A 14,103-nucleotide genomic window follows, 5' to 3' on the forward strand; every position below is an offset into this window, starting at 1 on the left:
GCAAATAATGTAGGTTTAAATCTAGAATCACATTGACTTAACCCAAAAATTAGTTATTTACTTGTTATTTTATTTACTATTTGTGGTGGCAATACAATATGTCCTAACAATTCAAATATCCTGCAAAAATAATCTAGAAATGAATCATGAATATTAGTTTGATGCATTTAAGATACCTGAAAAATTGAATGCATGACTTTCAAATGCAGGAGGCATATTTAATATTAATATTGCATGCCATCTGTGGACATCTGTTGGACCAAATCTGACATGAACACAATCTGAAGTGTCTTGTGTATAAGTGCACACATGTTTATGCTCCTTTTTTATGCCAGAAAAATGATAAACTCAACATTTACCTTAAGTAAGGCTCAAGATCCTGGAGAATTATTGAGTCTTCAAACCTGCATTGAGCACCTTGATCTGTAAAATACAAACATAGGCTTTCAGTCAGTATTTTTGGACAAAAAATACAAGATATTCTCAAAATGTAGTATTCATGCTCCCCCTACTAGTATGCAAAACAAATACTTAAATGTTAAAAGTTAGCCTGACTGTAAATTGAAGATAAAAATATCTTACAAATTCCAATGCCAATTTTGCATTAGTGAAAGCAAGTGGTGTTAAATTACAAACTGGTTCTAATTGAAGGTAATCAAGATTATATCACCAAATCACATTATTGCGTTTCTGAAAGTTGTAAATTGTCATACAGAGTAAAACTATTAGCAATTCTACATATAATATATATTCCTATATATTTTCCTATAGAAAAGGATGGATATAAGACACCTCCCCCCACAGCTCCTATTTGCTAATAATAGCACCATCCACATCTCTCACATCTGCTCATCTGTTCAACAGGAAATGTGCCAGGTTACATATTGCTCTTTTATGCAACACTTCATGTACCCAATGACAATTGATGTGGGAATTCACCCAAATATTCCAATTCCTTTGCAATCATTTGGAAATATTTCCCCTTCATTTGTAATCATGCACATATAGTAACGTTTAGTACCATAAACATGACATGTATTATTTTTGCTATCTTATTTCCACAGATAAGACAAATAAGAGCTAACCATATAATAAATAGGCCAGATTTGCATGTGTTGACATTTTTTTTGGCCTTCTGTGCGTATTGTTATGTATAGTATTTAGAAACAGAGAAAATGTTTTGTTTCAATAGTTTTAAGTAGTTTGTTGCAAAGTAAATGACAAAAAGGAACAAAATCCTTCAGGGTTTTTCACCCTTGATTTGAAAATATTGGCCTCTAAAGGAACCATAACTGTTTTATATAAATACCAACAGATGGAGACACCTGCCAGCCATTAGATAATCATTTAATTTTCCTGTTGCTCACAATACATATACATAGCAACATCATTTTTTGACAATAAATGTGCTTAAAATTGGTATCAGTTGTTAGAAACACATGATATTGTTTAAAACGTACCTTCATAATCCACTTTGTCCACTGCACATTCAACATCTCTGCAGTTTTCTTGTCTCTCTTTCAATTTTACATTAGCGCTTTGCCTCACTTTTACTTTCTCATCAAAATAGAGCCCCTTCCCTTGCATTGATGTGGATAACCCATCACACTCATCTTCCATGGGTGGGTTCCTCAAATCTGAGAAAGTTTCAGTCGCATCTCCCACATTCTGCACCAAACCAGCATCTTTTTCCTCTCCTTGAATGTAGCCCTTACATGGCATTACAATGGCAGTGTTATGGGGGTCCATGCCATTTAGGAGTAAAGTCTCAGGTCGGGCCACCCTCCAAAAGCCCTTTGGAGGTGCCCAATGTCTGGATGGTAGGGTGGGTGGAGTTGTTTGGCGGCTAGGAGGCAAGATGGAGCAGGTCAGTACAGGTGGTGGAGGAAGTGTGATGGGATTCCTCTTAGGAGGTGGAAGGATGGAGGGGGGACTTTCTGGCTTGGGGTCTTCGTTGTGGTGGAGGTGGGCTGGTGGGTTGTGGATCTCCAACTTGACTTTTACCTCCACCTCCTCTTTCTTTTCTTCATCGCTGCTGCTTAATGCAGACTGGTAAGATAGATTAATGTCTTGACATTTCTCATTGGGTTTAGCGTCACTATCAGATTGTCCTGGAGAGGATAGTGGGAGAATTGAGCCCAAGGGTAAACTAGAGGCAGATTCCGATTGAAATTCTCCCGCCGCCTTCTCGTCCTCCATTGGCTAGTCATATATGATCAAATTTGCCTGTTGGCTGGAAGAATAAAAGCCCCCAAAAACAACGTGATGAAATGACAACTCTGAATAAGTGATATGAGCAGTGACAAGATATGAATTTAGTCACGTTGCTTCATCCAATGATTACTTTGCAGGATAATCCTTTAGGAACGAGAATAAGAGCAAGTGAGCTTCTTCGGCGAGCAATCCCAAAAAAAACATTATGAGAAAGGATAAATTATTTGATTGAAACCTGCAAAACAAAGAAGCTCGCAAAACAAGAACATTGTGACCCTTTTTTTTAATCCATGTGAGGATTTTTACCGTAACATCCTGTTAGAGCTGCATTAAAATTTCAGGTCCAAGAGTGGATTCCAAAAAAAAAAAAACATTTCTCCGGTGTTTCTTCCACTTCCATCATGATGTGCATCCACTCACTATATGCCAGGTCTATCTTTCTGATGTGATTGGCAGCGGGATTACAGTAGGACAACCCTTCTCCCCCTTCCAACCCAAAAGTAAAAAAAAAATATTATATCAGATTTAATTTCCTCCTCGCCTGGCACAGCAGCTTTTCCGAGTGGTGCTCCTCTTACTGTTGCGTAACGCGCGATCCGCACATTGATATGTCAATGAGGAGGATTAAATAACAAAGAGGATAGAGGGGGGGTCAAATCTTTAATCCGGTGGGTGTAAAATAATCGAGAAAAAAAGATGACACAAAAATGCGTGCGCCTTATTTGCCATAACAGCTCCCCCCTCCTTTTTTATAGCTGCTGTTGTCATATTTGCACGCACATCCGAGCGCGCGCGCATCTCCAGTTGCGATGCGCGCGTCTGCGCGTGTTTTTGTGTGTTTTGAGTCGTTTCTTTCAAGCGCACATGCACTTTCTCACCACTAGGAGGAGCACTCGTCTCCTCCGCGTGCATGCTCATGCATGAACACACGCATGCGCGCGTGCACGCGCCCCAGCTAGCTGTAACCGGCTAGCTCCGTAAGAGTTGACACCCTTCCCCGACAAAACCCCCCACGGCAGCGGCTGCGCTGCACCGTCGACATGGCAAGGAAATATCGCATTTTCTTAAAAAAAGATGAACATCTTCCAAGTCTTTTGGAATGAGTGAGTATCAACCTTCTCGCCGGGTACATTTTTATCCTCTGTTAAGAGCTGTATGTTTGTGTTTTCGTGGGATTTGCGATGCTTAGTTGCCAAACGGTAGCCTGGGTTTGTTCAGTAGCATGTTAGCATTCCCCGATCTAATTATTTAATGTCCAAAATCTGAGTAAAAAAAACTTACCCCCCGTACCCTTTCATGTTATTAACACCACACAACATATTTCCAGCCTTTTCGGATGCTTTGCTATCGCCATGTTACATAATCTCCTGAATCGAAAGCCTTCACATTCTATGTTTTTGTCTACATCTGCTACAATACTCACGTACGGCCCAATGTGATTGGATTTATTCATTAAAATGCTACCGAACGACGGCGCCCCCTCCCATCAATCACTTCTAAGCACACAAAAAAATAAGCGAATTTATTAATTTCCGCGACGTTCACTTAGCTAGCTCCATTAGCCACCCGATGGCTGTACTGAGCTAACTAGGGAGCTTGTTTCCCGTAAGTCAGCTGAGTGTGAGCTTTCTATCAGTTAACTGCTCGGTACGTATGACACGAGAGTTACGACAGCAGACAACTGGAGCCTACAATCAAAGAGTGTCTGCAGCTTAATGCTACTTTAATTCTAGTGACAAACGTCAGCCTCATAACAAGTTGGGGATAGCGTAGAGAGGCTATTAGCTGATTCAAGTACCCTTTGTCCATAGCCTCAGCAGCGAGAAGCTCGACTAAGTAGGCCACACCAGTAAGCGATTGTTTTGGAACCACATCGATAGTTCCTCACTGTTCTTTGGATTTGCAATTGGGACGCCTTGACTAGTACCTCCTTTTTTTTTTAAATCTGTTGTTTGGAATACGACATAGATCTCCTCCCATCCACTTAGCATTAAAATAGAGCAAGGATTTGCTAATTGAGAATTGTGAGTATGATTTATTGAATGTGATCTGACATTGAATTGCATTGCAGTGTTCAAACCATAGACAGCGATATATGTTCAGTCCTTTTAAATAGGAGGAATGGATAAGGGTCTATCGTTGCCAATGACACGAATACATGATTGTTTACTGCCAACTATTCTAGTTTAGATGGATAGGACGTCTGACCCTTTTAATGACATGTCTTTCTTTTCTTTTCTTCCCCAGTATTCATCGTGTGATGTGACCCAAAATCCACAATGTGTGAGGACATTTAGTTCGGAAGAAAAACAAATCTTGATTCCAGTGGAATCTTTCATATATTATTATTATTATTATTATTATTTCCCTATTCTTTCTGTCATTGTTTATATACATTTGCACGCACTCGTCCCCACCCACATATAGTCATCATGCCGGTTCAAGCCCCACAGTGGACAGAGTTCTTGCTCTGTCCAATCTGCACGCAGACATTTGAAGAGACCGTTCGGCGACCCATCAGTTTGGGTTGCGGACACACTGTCTGTAAGATGTGCCTGAATAAACTGCACCGCAAGGCCTGTCCATTCGACCAGACGGCCATCAGTACGGACATCGAGCAGTTGCCTGTCAACACAGCTTTGCTGCAATTGGTGGGAGGCCAGGTAAGACATATTTCAACTCACAGTGCACTAATTGCATTATTTTGTAAATCATAGGCCCCAAAGAAAACCAAAATGGATCAGTTAGAACCTCTTATTAATTAAATAGGCTGCAATAATAGTTGGTGTTGGGAAGTGAAAACTAATATAAAAATATCAGCTTCGACCATTGGTTTGGTTATGCAGGATTTGGCCATTTTATTATATTAGTGTCAGACAGTAATTTTTATTTTGGAGAGCTGGTATAGGCTTTGTGCTCCATGACAAAATCTTGTTGCTGATTGGTTCTCTGCTGTTTCAGATTTTCCTTCAACTATCAGAATGAAATATTTTATTTTTGTTATTTTTCTCCATCAGCAGCTCTGCAAAGTCAAATTTAATATTTTACAACAAAGGTTATTTGACGTCAGTGGAGAATTTTGCCAAGAGTAAAATTTTATATTTTTAGGCGCTATTAATTGTTTATGTATGCCTTGTAAAGGATTTTTTGAGTTGCCTCTTGTTGGATTCATCTATTTTATAGACTGTGCTTAGTCAAATTAGTCATAATTCTTCAAGGTGGTGTTTTTATAACTGGGTGTGGTATGATGAATATCGGGTCTGTTTAGCTGAAATTATTTGCACTGATGGAACTTGAGTTCCATCATCACGAGATGTCTTCAGATTTAATTATTCAGATCAGTATTACAAAAATCCTCCATGCAGTAGTGAAGATGAAAAGACTAGTCCAAACAATAGAATAGGTACCATTTTATTTTATTTTTTAGCTAACCCCACATCAACCACCCATCCACATTAAATTTAAATGCATTTTTTTTATATACAGACAATAGATTGCAGCTTCCAGCCTTGTCAAAATGCCCAGGCAGTGTATTTTTATATAATGCCTTCTTTATGCACTACTCAAGTGTTTCTTTTGAAGAAAACAAGGAGGAATAAGACAAAAGAACATTTCTCGAAAGCTGAAACCAGGAAATATGATTTGTACTTAGTATTTGGCTTCACTAACTACCGTGTAAAGACCAGTGTGTTAACGATGTCTAAATTTGTTTTTGCGGAACACAACATGAAGCCAAATAAATGAAGGCATCACATAATCATCCTCACTAGCCAGATGGATGAATATTTTGATTAGGTAGTTGAGTGATATTTTTAGTTTGTTCTAATTTGGTCCTTGAGTTGAAAATGTTGCTGCTATAAAGGATCAGATGAAAATAGAAATGCTCCTTAGATATTTCTATGGTATTGGCTGATGGAAGTTAATCTTGTGACTGTCATGAGCTTCTAATGGTTTGAGAAACTTTAAACTAATGATGGTGGTGGTGCATTTCTATTGAGGGAATACTTATCTGTGCAATACAAGTTTTTTAAACATGGACATTAATGTAATTGCCCCCTTTTTCAAGTGATGTGCATGGCAGACTGACTTAACACTGGGAAAAAATAGTCTTTGTATACCATTTGCAAACTGTCACTTTATTATTTATTGTGGCATTATTTCACCGACAACTTGCTCTTGACCTCCTCTCCATCGCCTAATGTGTGCAGGTTCCTAAGGCTCAGCCAGTTGCCTTGATTAGCAGTCCTGAGGACTCGCAACATTACGAGGAGGCGCGACAATGTGTGGAGGAGCTGGCCCTCTACCTAAAACCCCTCAGCAACACACGAGGTACGTCTCCTCACATGCACACATACTCTTGTTTTCTTTTTAAAGACCCATTCCAGTCCTCGCTTTATTGGACTTTACTTAAGCAGATTTATTCTGGGCCTGTAACGGGGTATCAATGATACTGTACGATAGCAATACTGTATAACATTGGTCTTTATGCCATGTTGTCTATTTACCATATTTACCAATGTGTTTGAGGGTGAATTGCGCTTAGTCACAGTGATTTGAACACGTGATGGGTGAAGTTTACATCCTTATTGACACATCACCCTGCTTTTTGGGGCTGGTGTTGACGTCATGGATGGCAATTGTGGTAATGAGGGAAAGTCATCTTGATGCTATGTGGTTATTCCTCTGTAGCAAAACTATTAACTTTTAATGACAATGTAAAGGAAAAAATTTGACACCTAGTCATTAAAGTAACAAGTCATTATTGAAGGATTGATAGATGCACATACTGCTTAACTGGAGAGGGGAGAACCTAATTGCTGGAAGTTTCCTACACAGTGAAAAAGTTGGACAGAATTATTATTATTATTATTTTTTAAACCTTAATTACTGTATTGGCCTCATTTATCCCCAGGGGTTGGTCTGAGCAGCACAGCCCAAAGCATGCTGAGTCGACCCATGCAGAGGAAACTGGTCACACTTGTCCACTGCCAGCTAGTGGAGGAAGAAGGCCGCGTACGAGCCATGAGGGCAGCCCGCTCTCTGGGTGAGCGAACAGTCACGGAGCTCATTTTGCAGCACCAGAACCCCCAACAGTTGTCGTCCAACCTGTGGGCTGCTGTCCGTGCGCGTGGATGTCAGTTTCTTGGCCCAGGTAGGTCCACCCCCAGTCAGTGGGCTACCATGAACCACCAAGTTCACTTGTCAATCAATCAATCCCAATTTTCATCATTTCTTCAAGCTATGCAAGAAGAGGCCCTGAAACTAGTTCTACTCGCCTTGGAGGATGGCTCTGCTCTGTCCAGGAAGGTGTTGGTGCTCTTTGTTGTCCAGAGGCTCGAACCTCGCTTTCCACAGGCCTCTAAGACAAGCATAGGACACGTGGTGCAGCTCCTTTACAGGGCTTCCTGCTTTAAAGTATGCCAAAAACTTCTAATGCAAAAGATTTTCCTTTCAACAAAACACTGTTCACTCAAACTATCATCTTTTCCGCTCAGGTGACCAAACGTGACGAAGATTCATCCCTCATGCAACTCAAAGAAGAGTTCCGTACTTATGAGGCTCTGCGGCGCGAACACGACTCTCAGATTGTTCAAATTGCCATGGAGGGCGGCTTGCGCATCGCACCAGACCAGTGGTCTTCTCTGTTATACGGGGATCAGTCGCACAAGTCACACATGCAGTCTATCATCGACAAGGTATGTTTGCGTGCGGCCTATTTTAATATTCAAATAGTCCAATACAGTTTTCCAAGTGTTTGATATTTGAGTAGGTGGGCACCGAGTGACTCTTGTTTCTCTGTGACCCAAATAGCTCCAGACTCCGGCATCCTTTGCTCAGAGTGTCCAAGAACTCACAATTGCCCTGCAGAGGACTGGAGACCCAGCTAACCTCAACAGGCTGCGGCCACACCTTGAGCTGCTCGCTAACATCGATCCCAGCCCCGGTAGGAATAACGAAAAAGTATTTTGACAAGTCAGAGACTTGAGCTGATTTGTGCAGAACTGTTAGAGTTTGAAATTGCAATAATGAAACCTTAATTCCCATACTTTGCTCATTTCACACACAGATGCTCCCCCTCCCACTTGGGACCAGCTGGAGAAAGGCCTGGTAGCGGTAAAGACAGTCGTGCACGGTTTAGTGGACTTCATCCAGAACCACAGCAAGAAGGGAGCTGACCCACAGCAGGTATAGTCATCAATGACCACTTGAAAATGTGTTATTTTGCTTTCTAACCTTATTAATAAATGCGCCAAATCTTGTGATTAGCCTCCCCAGCACAGCAAGTACAAGACGTACATGTGTCGCGACATGAAACTGAAAGGAGGCTGTCCTCGTGGAGCGAGCTGCACTTTTGCTCACTCTCAGGAAGAACTAGAGAAGTCAGTCTTTCTCAACTAATATTGTGCTTTTGTTTATATTTGCTTTAGTATTTTAACGTCTGCCCCCTTGTTGTTGATTAGGTATCGAAAAATGAATAAACGCCTGGCAGCCCGCCTCCCCGGTTCAGGGGGGCCAGAAGATGGTCTTCCTCTCGACGTGGCCAGAAAGCCTTCACCTCTCACCAATGGAGCCATTACACAGTCCCTCCCTCAACTCATAGCACGTGGCACGGACAATGTCCCATATGAGCTCCTCAGGAAGCCCCTCAAAAAAGACGGAGGGACTCTAAGTGCCCCAGGATCACCACCTGATCTGTGAGTAGAGAGTTTATTTGTCAAAATAGAGTAATGCATAGTTATACTTAGTTTCATTTTGTGATATTAGCTTGTTTTGTATAAAGTTAAGGAGTTGCATCATCTTATAACTTGGTGACTATTTTCCTCTTTCGATTTTGTTTATTTTTATTTCCCATAAATTCCTCATTTTTGCCAAAATTAATTGCTGTTAGGGTTTAAGTCACCAACTGGTGCTGATTGCCTATGCTTGGAATCCTTTTGTCTATTTCTTGGTCACTAGTATACTTTTGGTGAATATAATTTTAAATATTTTTTTTATCTTTAGCATGGACCCTGTGCCCAAGACTGGCATGCCTCTACCACCGCACGCCATGATCCACGCACGGCTCCCTCCTGACCACCTCTCCGGAGTGAAGCAAATGCCCGTAATCGCCCGTGGTTCACCCGTGTATTCCCAGCAACAGCTCCCTGAGATGTTCTATTCTGACACAAGGCCTCCGCCATCTGCTTCCCAGTATGAGCCCTCGCAGTACCAACCAGGTATGATTATTAAACCAATCCCACCAACACACGCCTGTGTAGCATCTGAAAATTGACTTTTCTGTCCCAACTTTTTAGGGTACCCCTACCAGCAGCCACCACAGTATGTTTCTAGGGATTACATGCGTAACCCTCCACCGCCAAGTGAGTCGGGACCTCCTTACCACGATCCATACCCTGGTTATGGCCCACCCGAGCGCCCCTACCAAACCCCCCACTCCGGTGCTCCCTTTTCGTATCCTCACCCATCACACTACGACCGTGGACGCCACGGGGGCTACACCGGACCGCCGCCTCCCCCACAACCTTATCCTTCTCAGAGGGATGGTCTCGTCAGGATAAACTCCACGCCATTGGATGTTCCGCCACAATCTGCAGGACAGGCGAACTCGCTCTACCACCAAGAGCCCAGTGTTCGGGATCGATACGCACCAGAAGGTTACTACCAGTCAGGAGCCCAATCACAACCCATGAGAACTTATGTCAGGGTGAGCCATTTTCACATTATTTTAATATAAAATATAAAATCACAGCAGAAGGATGAAGAGACCCAACTCATTGGATGTCTATTGTTGTCAATGGTGATAATAGAGTTCCTCATTTGTTCCATGTTCTAGGGGCCGTCATATGCCGGGTCCCAGCCGAGTCTAGACTATCTACACCGCCGTCGGCAAGAACTCCTCTCTCAGCTCGAGGAAAGGAAAGTCATCTCCCCTCCACCATTTGCAGCCTCGCCGACTCCATCTCATCCGTTTCCCAGTGACTACCCTCCCGAGGTCAGAACTTTGTATTTGATTCCCTGTCTTTGCCTTAATATTGAATTTCTAGTTCAACAGTTTAACTTGTGTTTTACGTGTGTGTCTGTAGTATGGCGACGAAAGCTCCAAGAGCATCGGCAAATGCAGAGAGCCAGACTATGCTGGCCAGTACTCTCCGTGGTCTTGTGATACTATTAGTTCGTACATTGGCACCAAAGATGCCAAACCCAAAGATGTTATGGTGTCCGGTGCCATGGACATGATGGTGAGTTTTGCCGACAAACGCAATAGAAAGAAGTACTAGCGGAGTAGTATGTTCTTTTAATCACAGTTCTACATTTCTTGTATTTGCTCAGAATGTTGATCCTAAGGTTCTGAGGGAACCATCTTTGGAAGCACCAAGGCGGGGTGCAGAAGTAAAGGACGACGACCCCATTATCCCTTTCGGTCCCCAGCCTACCGTTTCACGATTTGGCGCCATCTCACGTACCTCTAAGACGGGCTACCAGACCGGGCCCATCCAGACTATGGTGTCCAACCCCCAGAACCCAAACACTAAACACATGACCATGGCCGGTACAGAAAAGTTTAAATACTCTCATCACAATGTGTTTTTCCTAGTCACAGTTTTACTTATCGTTTCCATTCCAGCAGAGTACACATATGGAACTCATGCAGGATGGGGTGGAAATGCATATTCCACCCACCAGACAGCCCAGGAAAGGGAGCAGCTTAAAATTGAGTTGCAGCAGGTCAACCAGCAGATTAACCAACAGACGCAGATGCAAAATATGGAGGTACCTTTTTTTCACTTAAAATGAATACTAAGGTTTGATGTATTTTAAACCAACCTCCCACTGAATAAGTCACATTGTTTAGTTTCATCCGTTTTCTGCTAACAATTAAAGGCCTTGCTCTTGTCTCTTTTAAATCATGAACAATGGCAGTACATGTTTTTAAATTTTGGTTGAATAAATAACTGCGGGTCGTCAGCAATTTTAATTCAATCAGTATGGGCCTGGGGAGATCAGCCTTTTTCTTGATGACTTCCATCTTTGTTCTTGAGCATGTTGTTGTGGAGAATGGAGTCGTTTGACATTGGGAAATGTTACATTGTCTTCACAGTCTGGCAGTAATCCACTACTGCTGCAGAGAGAAGCCAGCGCCCTGGCCGGTTCGCCGGTGACAAGCAGCCAAGGCCAGGCTGTCGCTTCTCATTCGCAGCTGCCTCCCAAGTGGCCAACAGGGGGGGCGAGTTCTGCAGCCGTCTCCAGTGAACAACTAAGCCTGGAGCTTCACCAGGTGGAGAGAGAAATTGGAAAGCGCACTCGAGAAATGGCAATGGTGAGGATGTTTTGTCCAATTTTATTTGACAATTTCACTCGGTACCTTCCACTTGGCCTGGTGACTTTTCATCAGACAAATATTGTATTTTTTTTTTTTAAATTTCCAACCCCAGGAAAAGCAAGTAGCCCACGAGGTCCAACAATACAAGCTGAAATCAGCTGAAAATGGACAACCTGAGCACAAGACACAACTGGAAGAAATCTCCCTCGCTCTCAGGTTGGTCAAAAAAACAATGATGTAGTTTCACATCCTTTAGACTTCTCCACCGACTTTTTTTTCTTTTTTGCTTTGTGTGGACTTCCCTTGCAGTGATGTATCAAATGGCTCCAGCAGCCTGCCAGAAGGCCCAGTGGGTGCATCCATGATTTCTCTGACAAACAAGACGTCGACGTTGAGCCTCTGTTCTGACCCGGTCGGCACTGGCTCAGAAATTCAGAAGAACGGGGTTGTCCATTCCTGCTCTTAAGCAGTACACACTGACACACACACACACACACACCACACACATACACACACAGGCACAACCACAGAAAAGGCTCTGTTGAAAAGCATGCAGGCATATATACATACATACACATACACACATGTTCTATTTAGAAGATGAGCAGTATCTGCCGTGATATGAATTTTCTTTTTCTTTTTTTTTGTTCTGTGAATGAGCTTTTTTTGTAATAACTTTCCTTGCCTGGAAACCAGGGCATATGATAACATTTCTTTCTGTGTTTTGTTGTTCCTTATCCCCGCCCCCCTTCCTCCTCCTCCTCCTTACTTCCCTGTTCAAATTCTAGACTTAACAAGGCTCACATTCAGGAAGAGGAGCAGGGTGGTGATGGTGACAGTGGCACTCAAAAAGGGATTCAATCGTCCTATGCCCCCCCAAACGCCCCCCAGCCCCCTTCCCTTTCCCCCTCCCCTCCTGCCACACTCAAGATTCTTGTCACAGGGTGTGCAAAAAGCAAAAAAAATATAACATGGTTACCAAGCCAAGGCTAGCCAGACCTCCTGTCACATTGCATGCTCAGGAATACCGCGTCACGCAAAAACGTGGAGGAGACAGCAGCAAGTCGGCTCACGCCCCCCCCCCCCTCCCCTCTTACCCCCGAATCGTAAAGCAAAACAAAAACAAACAAAAAATCAAGTGGTTGCACAGATCAAGATGGTCTGAGAAGGGAAAGCACGCCACCTGACTGCCACGAGAAGCATGATTTATTTATTTTTTTTAATGAATGCATTTTTAGGATGAACTCGTACTGTCTTTTTTCTGCAATACTTAACAGCAGTATATTAAATATTTAATGGAAGCATTCTGTTTTAAAGATTGCAACTTTCTTGATAAGGGAATGTGCTTCTTTTTACACTGAGGTCACTATTGTACTACAAAAAAAAACAAAAAAACAAACAAAAAAAAACCAAGTGCTTCGGCTGAATGCACGTTCTCAGGCCCGTCTCCATCAGGGTCAAAAACTTTGAGACTTTCCCTCCTCAGAGCTTCTCATCTGGCCAATCGCAACAACAACAAAAAAAAAGCCTCCCCATTGGGATTATCTCGTCATGCGCTCGCCTAACTTCTATGAAGTTGCCTTCCCCTTTTTATCGCTTATTTTTTTTCTCCCGTCAATCCATTACATTGTGCATTTTTTTGGGGGCAAAAGCCGTTTGCATGCACTCCTCAGCGTTCCATGTCCTACAACCGTCACATTCACTTCACATTGTCATTAATCACAGAAGCGCTGTCACCATCACCACCACTAGGCTCGTCTCGCACGCCGTGTTCCGTTTACTGCCGACTCCCGACATCGAGGTGGGCGCAAATTGTTTTTGTGCCCATCTAGATCTTCCTGTGAGATACCCTCTTTACCCCCCCTAACCCACCACACCGCCCCCCCAAGTCCTCCCTTTTTGCCCGCAATGGCTTCATTTATCGTTTTAGGTACACAGCTCACTTATACATACGAGTATGTATACATACATTAATATACTAAAGCACTATTAACGTGCCACCTGTTATTCTACTCGCTCAGCATTTATATTAAATGATCTCTACTTTAGAATCAGCAAGAATTTTATTCTTTTTTTTGTTTTGTTTTTGGTTTTGACTTGTTTTTTTTTTCTGTCCACTGGTTGCCAACACAGACTTTATCCTTTCCCAGACGAAGGACTTTCTGTGCGCATTTGAAGTGTGTTCACTTAAATCTTTTGTGTTCAAACAAAGATAAGACTATGCTTCCGAAGAAGACAACAATTCTGTAACTTTGGGTTGGGAAAAGAAACAAAAAAAAAATATGGAGACTTTTTATGGAGCTTTTTTTGTGTGTTGTGTTGTAGAAAATGTACCTTCGGTTTCCCAACCTACTCTCTTTTAGTTCCTTCACCTTCAACTTGTGCTGTAATGGATGAAAAGACGGGAAAAAAAACTTAACCTCGTTCTCAGGAAGTTGATTTAAACGTTGGCCACAAAATTATGATTATTTTTTTTACTATTCAAGCCCAAAATAGTTGGTTTCAGTAAATTATGAATCGCCGTTTTCAAACAATATAACAATGCCAAAAAAAAAAAATCGAGTTTT

General features: G+C 42.3%; 2 protein-coding genes across 3 annotated transcripts; one reads left to right on the forward strand and one right to left on the reverse strand.

Moving 5' to 3' along the window:
- Positions 1 to 1,424: 1,424 nt before the first annotated feature.
- Positions 1,425 to 3,834, reverse strand: LOC144201194 (uncharacterized). The gene is made up of 2 exons (XM_077723638.1): positions 2,521 to 3,834; positions 1,425 to 2,233 (listed from the first exon to the last, which is right to left on the reverse strand). The coding sequence occupies exon 2, from the start codon at positions 2,197 to 2,199 to the stop codon at positions 1,450 to 1,452; it is 750 nt and encodes a 249-aa protein (XP_077579764.1). The 5' UTR covers positions 2,200 to 2,233; positions 2,521 to 3,834; the 3' UTR covers positions 1,425 to 1,449.
- Positions 3,156 to 12,837, forward strand: rc3h1b (ring finger and CCCH-type domains 1b). 2 transcript variants are annotated; one of them, XM_077723629.1, is made up of 19 exons: positions 3,156 to 3,317; positions 4,462 to 4,877; positions 6,423 to 6,543; positions 7,127 to 7,366; positions 7,454 to 7,629; positions 7,710 to 7,910; positions 8,026 to 8,158; positions 8,282 to 8,400; positions 8,482 to 8,594; positions 8,676 to 8,909; positions 9,217 to 9,431; positions 9,510 to 9,919; positions 10,049 to 10,207; positions 10,299 to 10,454; positions 10,546 to 10,765; positions 10,841 to 10,986; positions 11,315 to 11,533; positions 11,649 to 11,752; positions 11,846 to 12,837. In XM_077723629.1, exons 2-19 carry the CDS (start codon positions 4,647 to 4,649, stop codon positions 12,000 to 12,002), a joined length of 3,354 nt encoding a protein of 1,117 aa, XP_077579755.1. In that variant the 5' UTR covers positions 3,156 to 3,317; positions 4,462 to 4,646; the 3' UTR covers positions 12,003 to 12,837. The 2 variants fall into 2 exon arrangements, with proteins under 2 accessions (XP_077579755.1, XP_077579756.1); XM_077723630.1 differs by having other exon boundaries at positions 10,844 to 10,986.
- Positions 12,838 to 14,103: the final 1,266 nt, after the last annotated feature.

Source organism: Stigmatopora nigra, chromosome 9 (genome assembly GCF_051989575.1).
Source record: "Stigmatopora nigra isolate UIUO_SnigA chromosome 9, RoL_Snig_1.1, whole genome shotgun sequence".
Classification (NCBI taxonomy): domain Eukaryota; kingdom Metazoa; phylum Chordata; class Actinopteri; order Syngnathiformes; family Syngnathidae; genus Stigmatopora; species Stigmatopora nigra.

Bases quoted from the DNA above. Each gene is read 5' to 3' on its own strand.
- LOC144201194 (XM_077723638.1), bottom strand. From the start codon at position 2,199: ATGGAGGACGAGAAGGCGGCGGGAGAATTTCAATCGGAATCTGCCTCT.
- rc3h1b (XM_077723629.1), top strand. From the start codon at position 4,647: ATGCCGGTTCAAGCCCCACAGTGGACAGAGTTCTTGCTCTGTCCAATC. The intron at 8,910-9,216 runs GTGAGTAGAGAG...TTTTATCTTTAG, and splicing joins CCAGGATCACCACCTGATCT to CATGGACCCTGTGCCCAAGA. The intron at 10,766-10,840 runs GTACAGAAAAGT...TTTCCATTCCAG, and splicing joins TAAACACATGACCATGGCCG to CAGAGTACACATATGGAACT.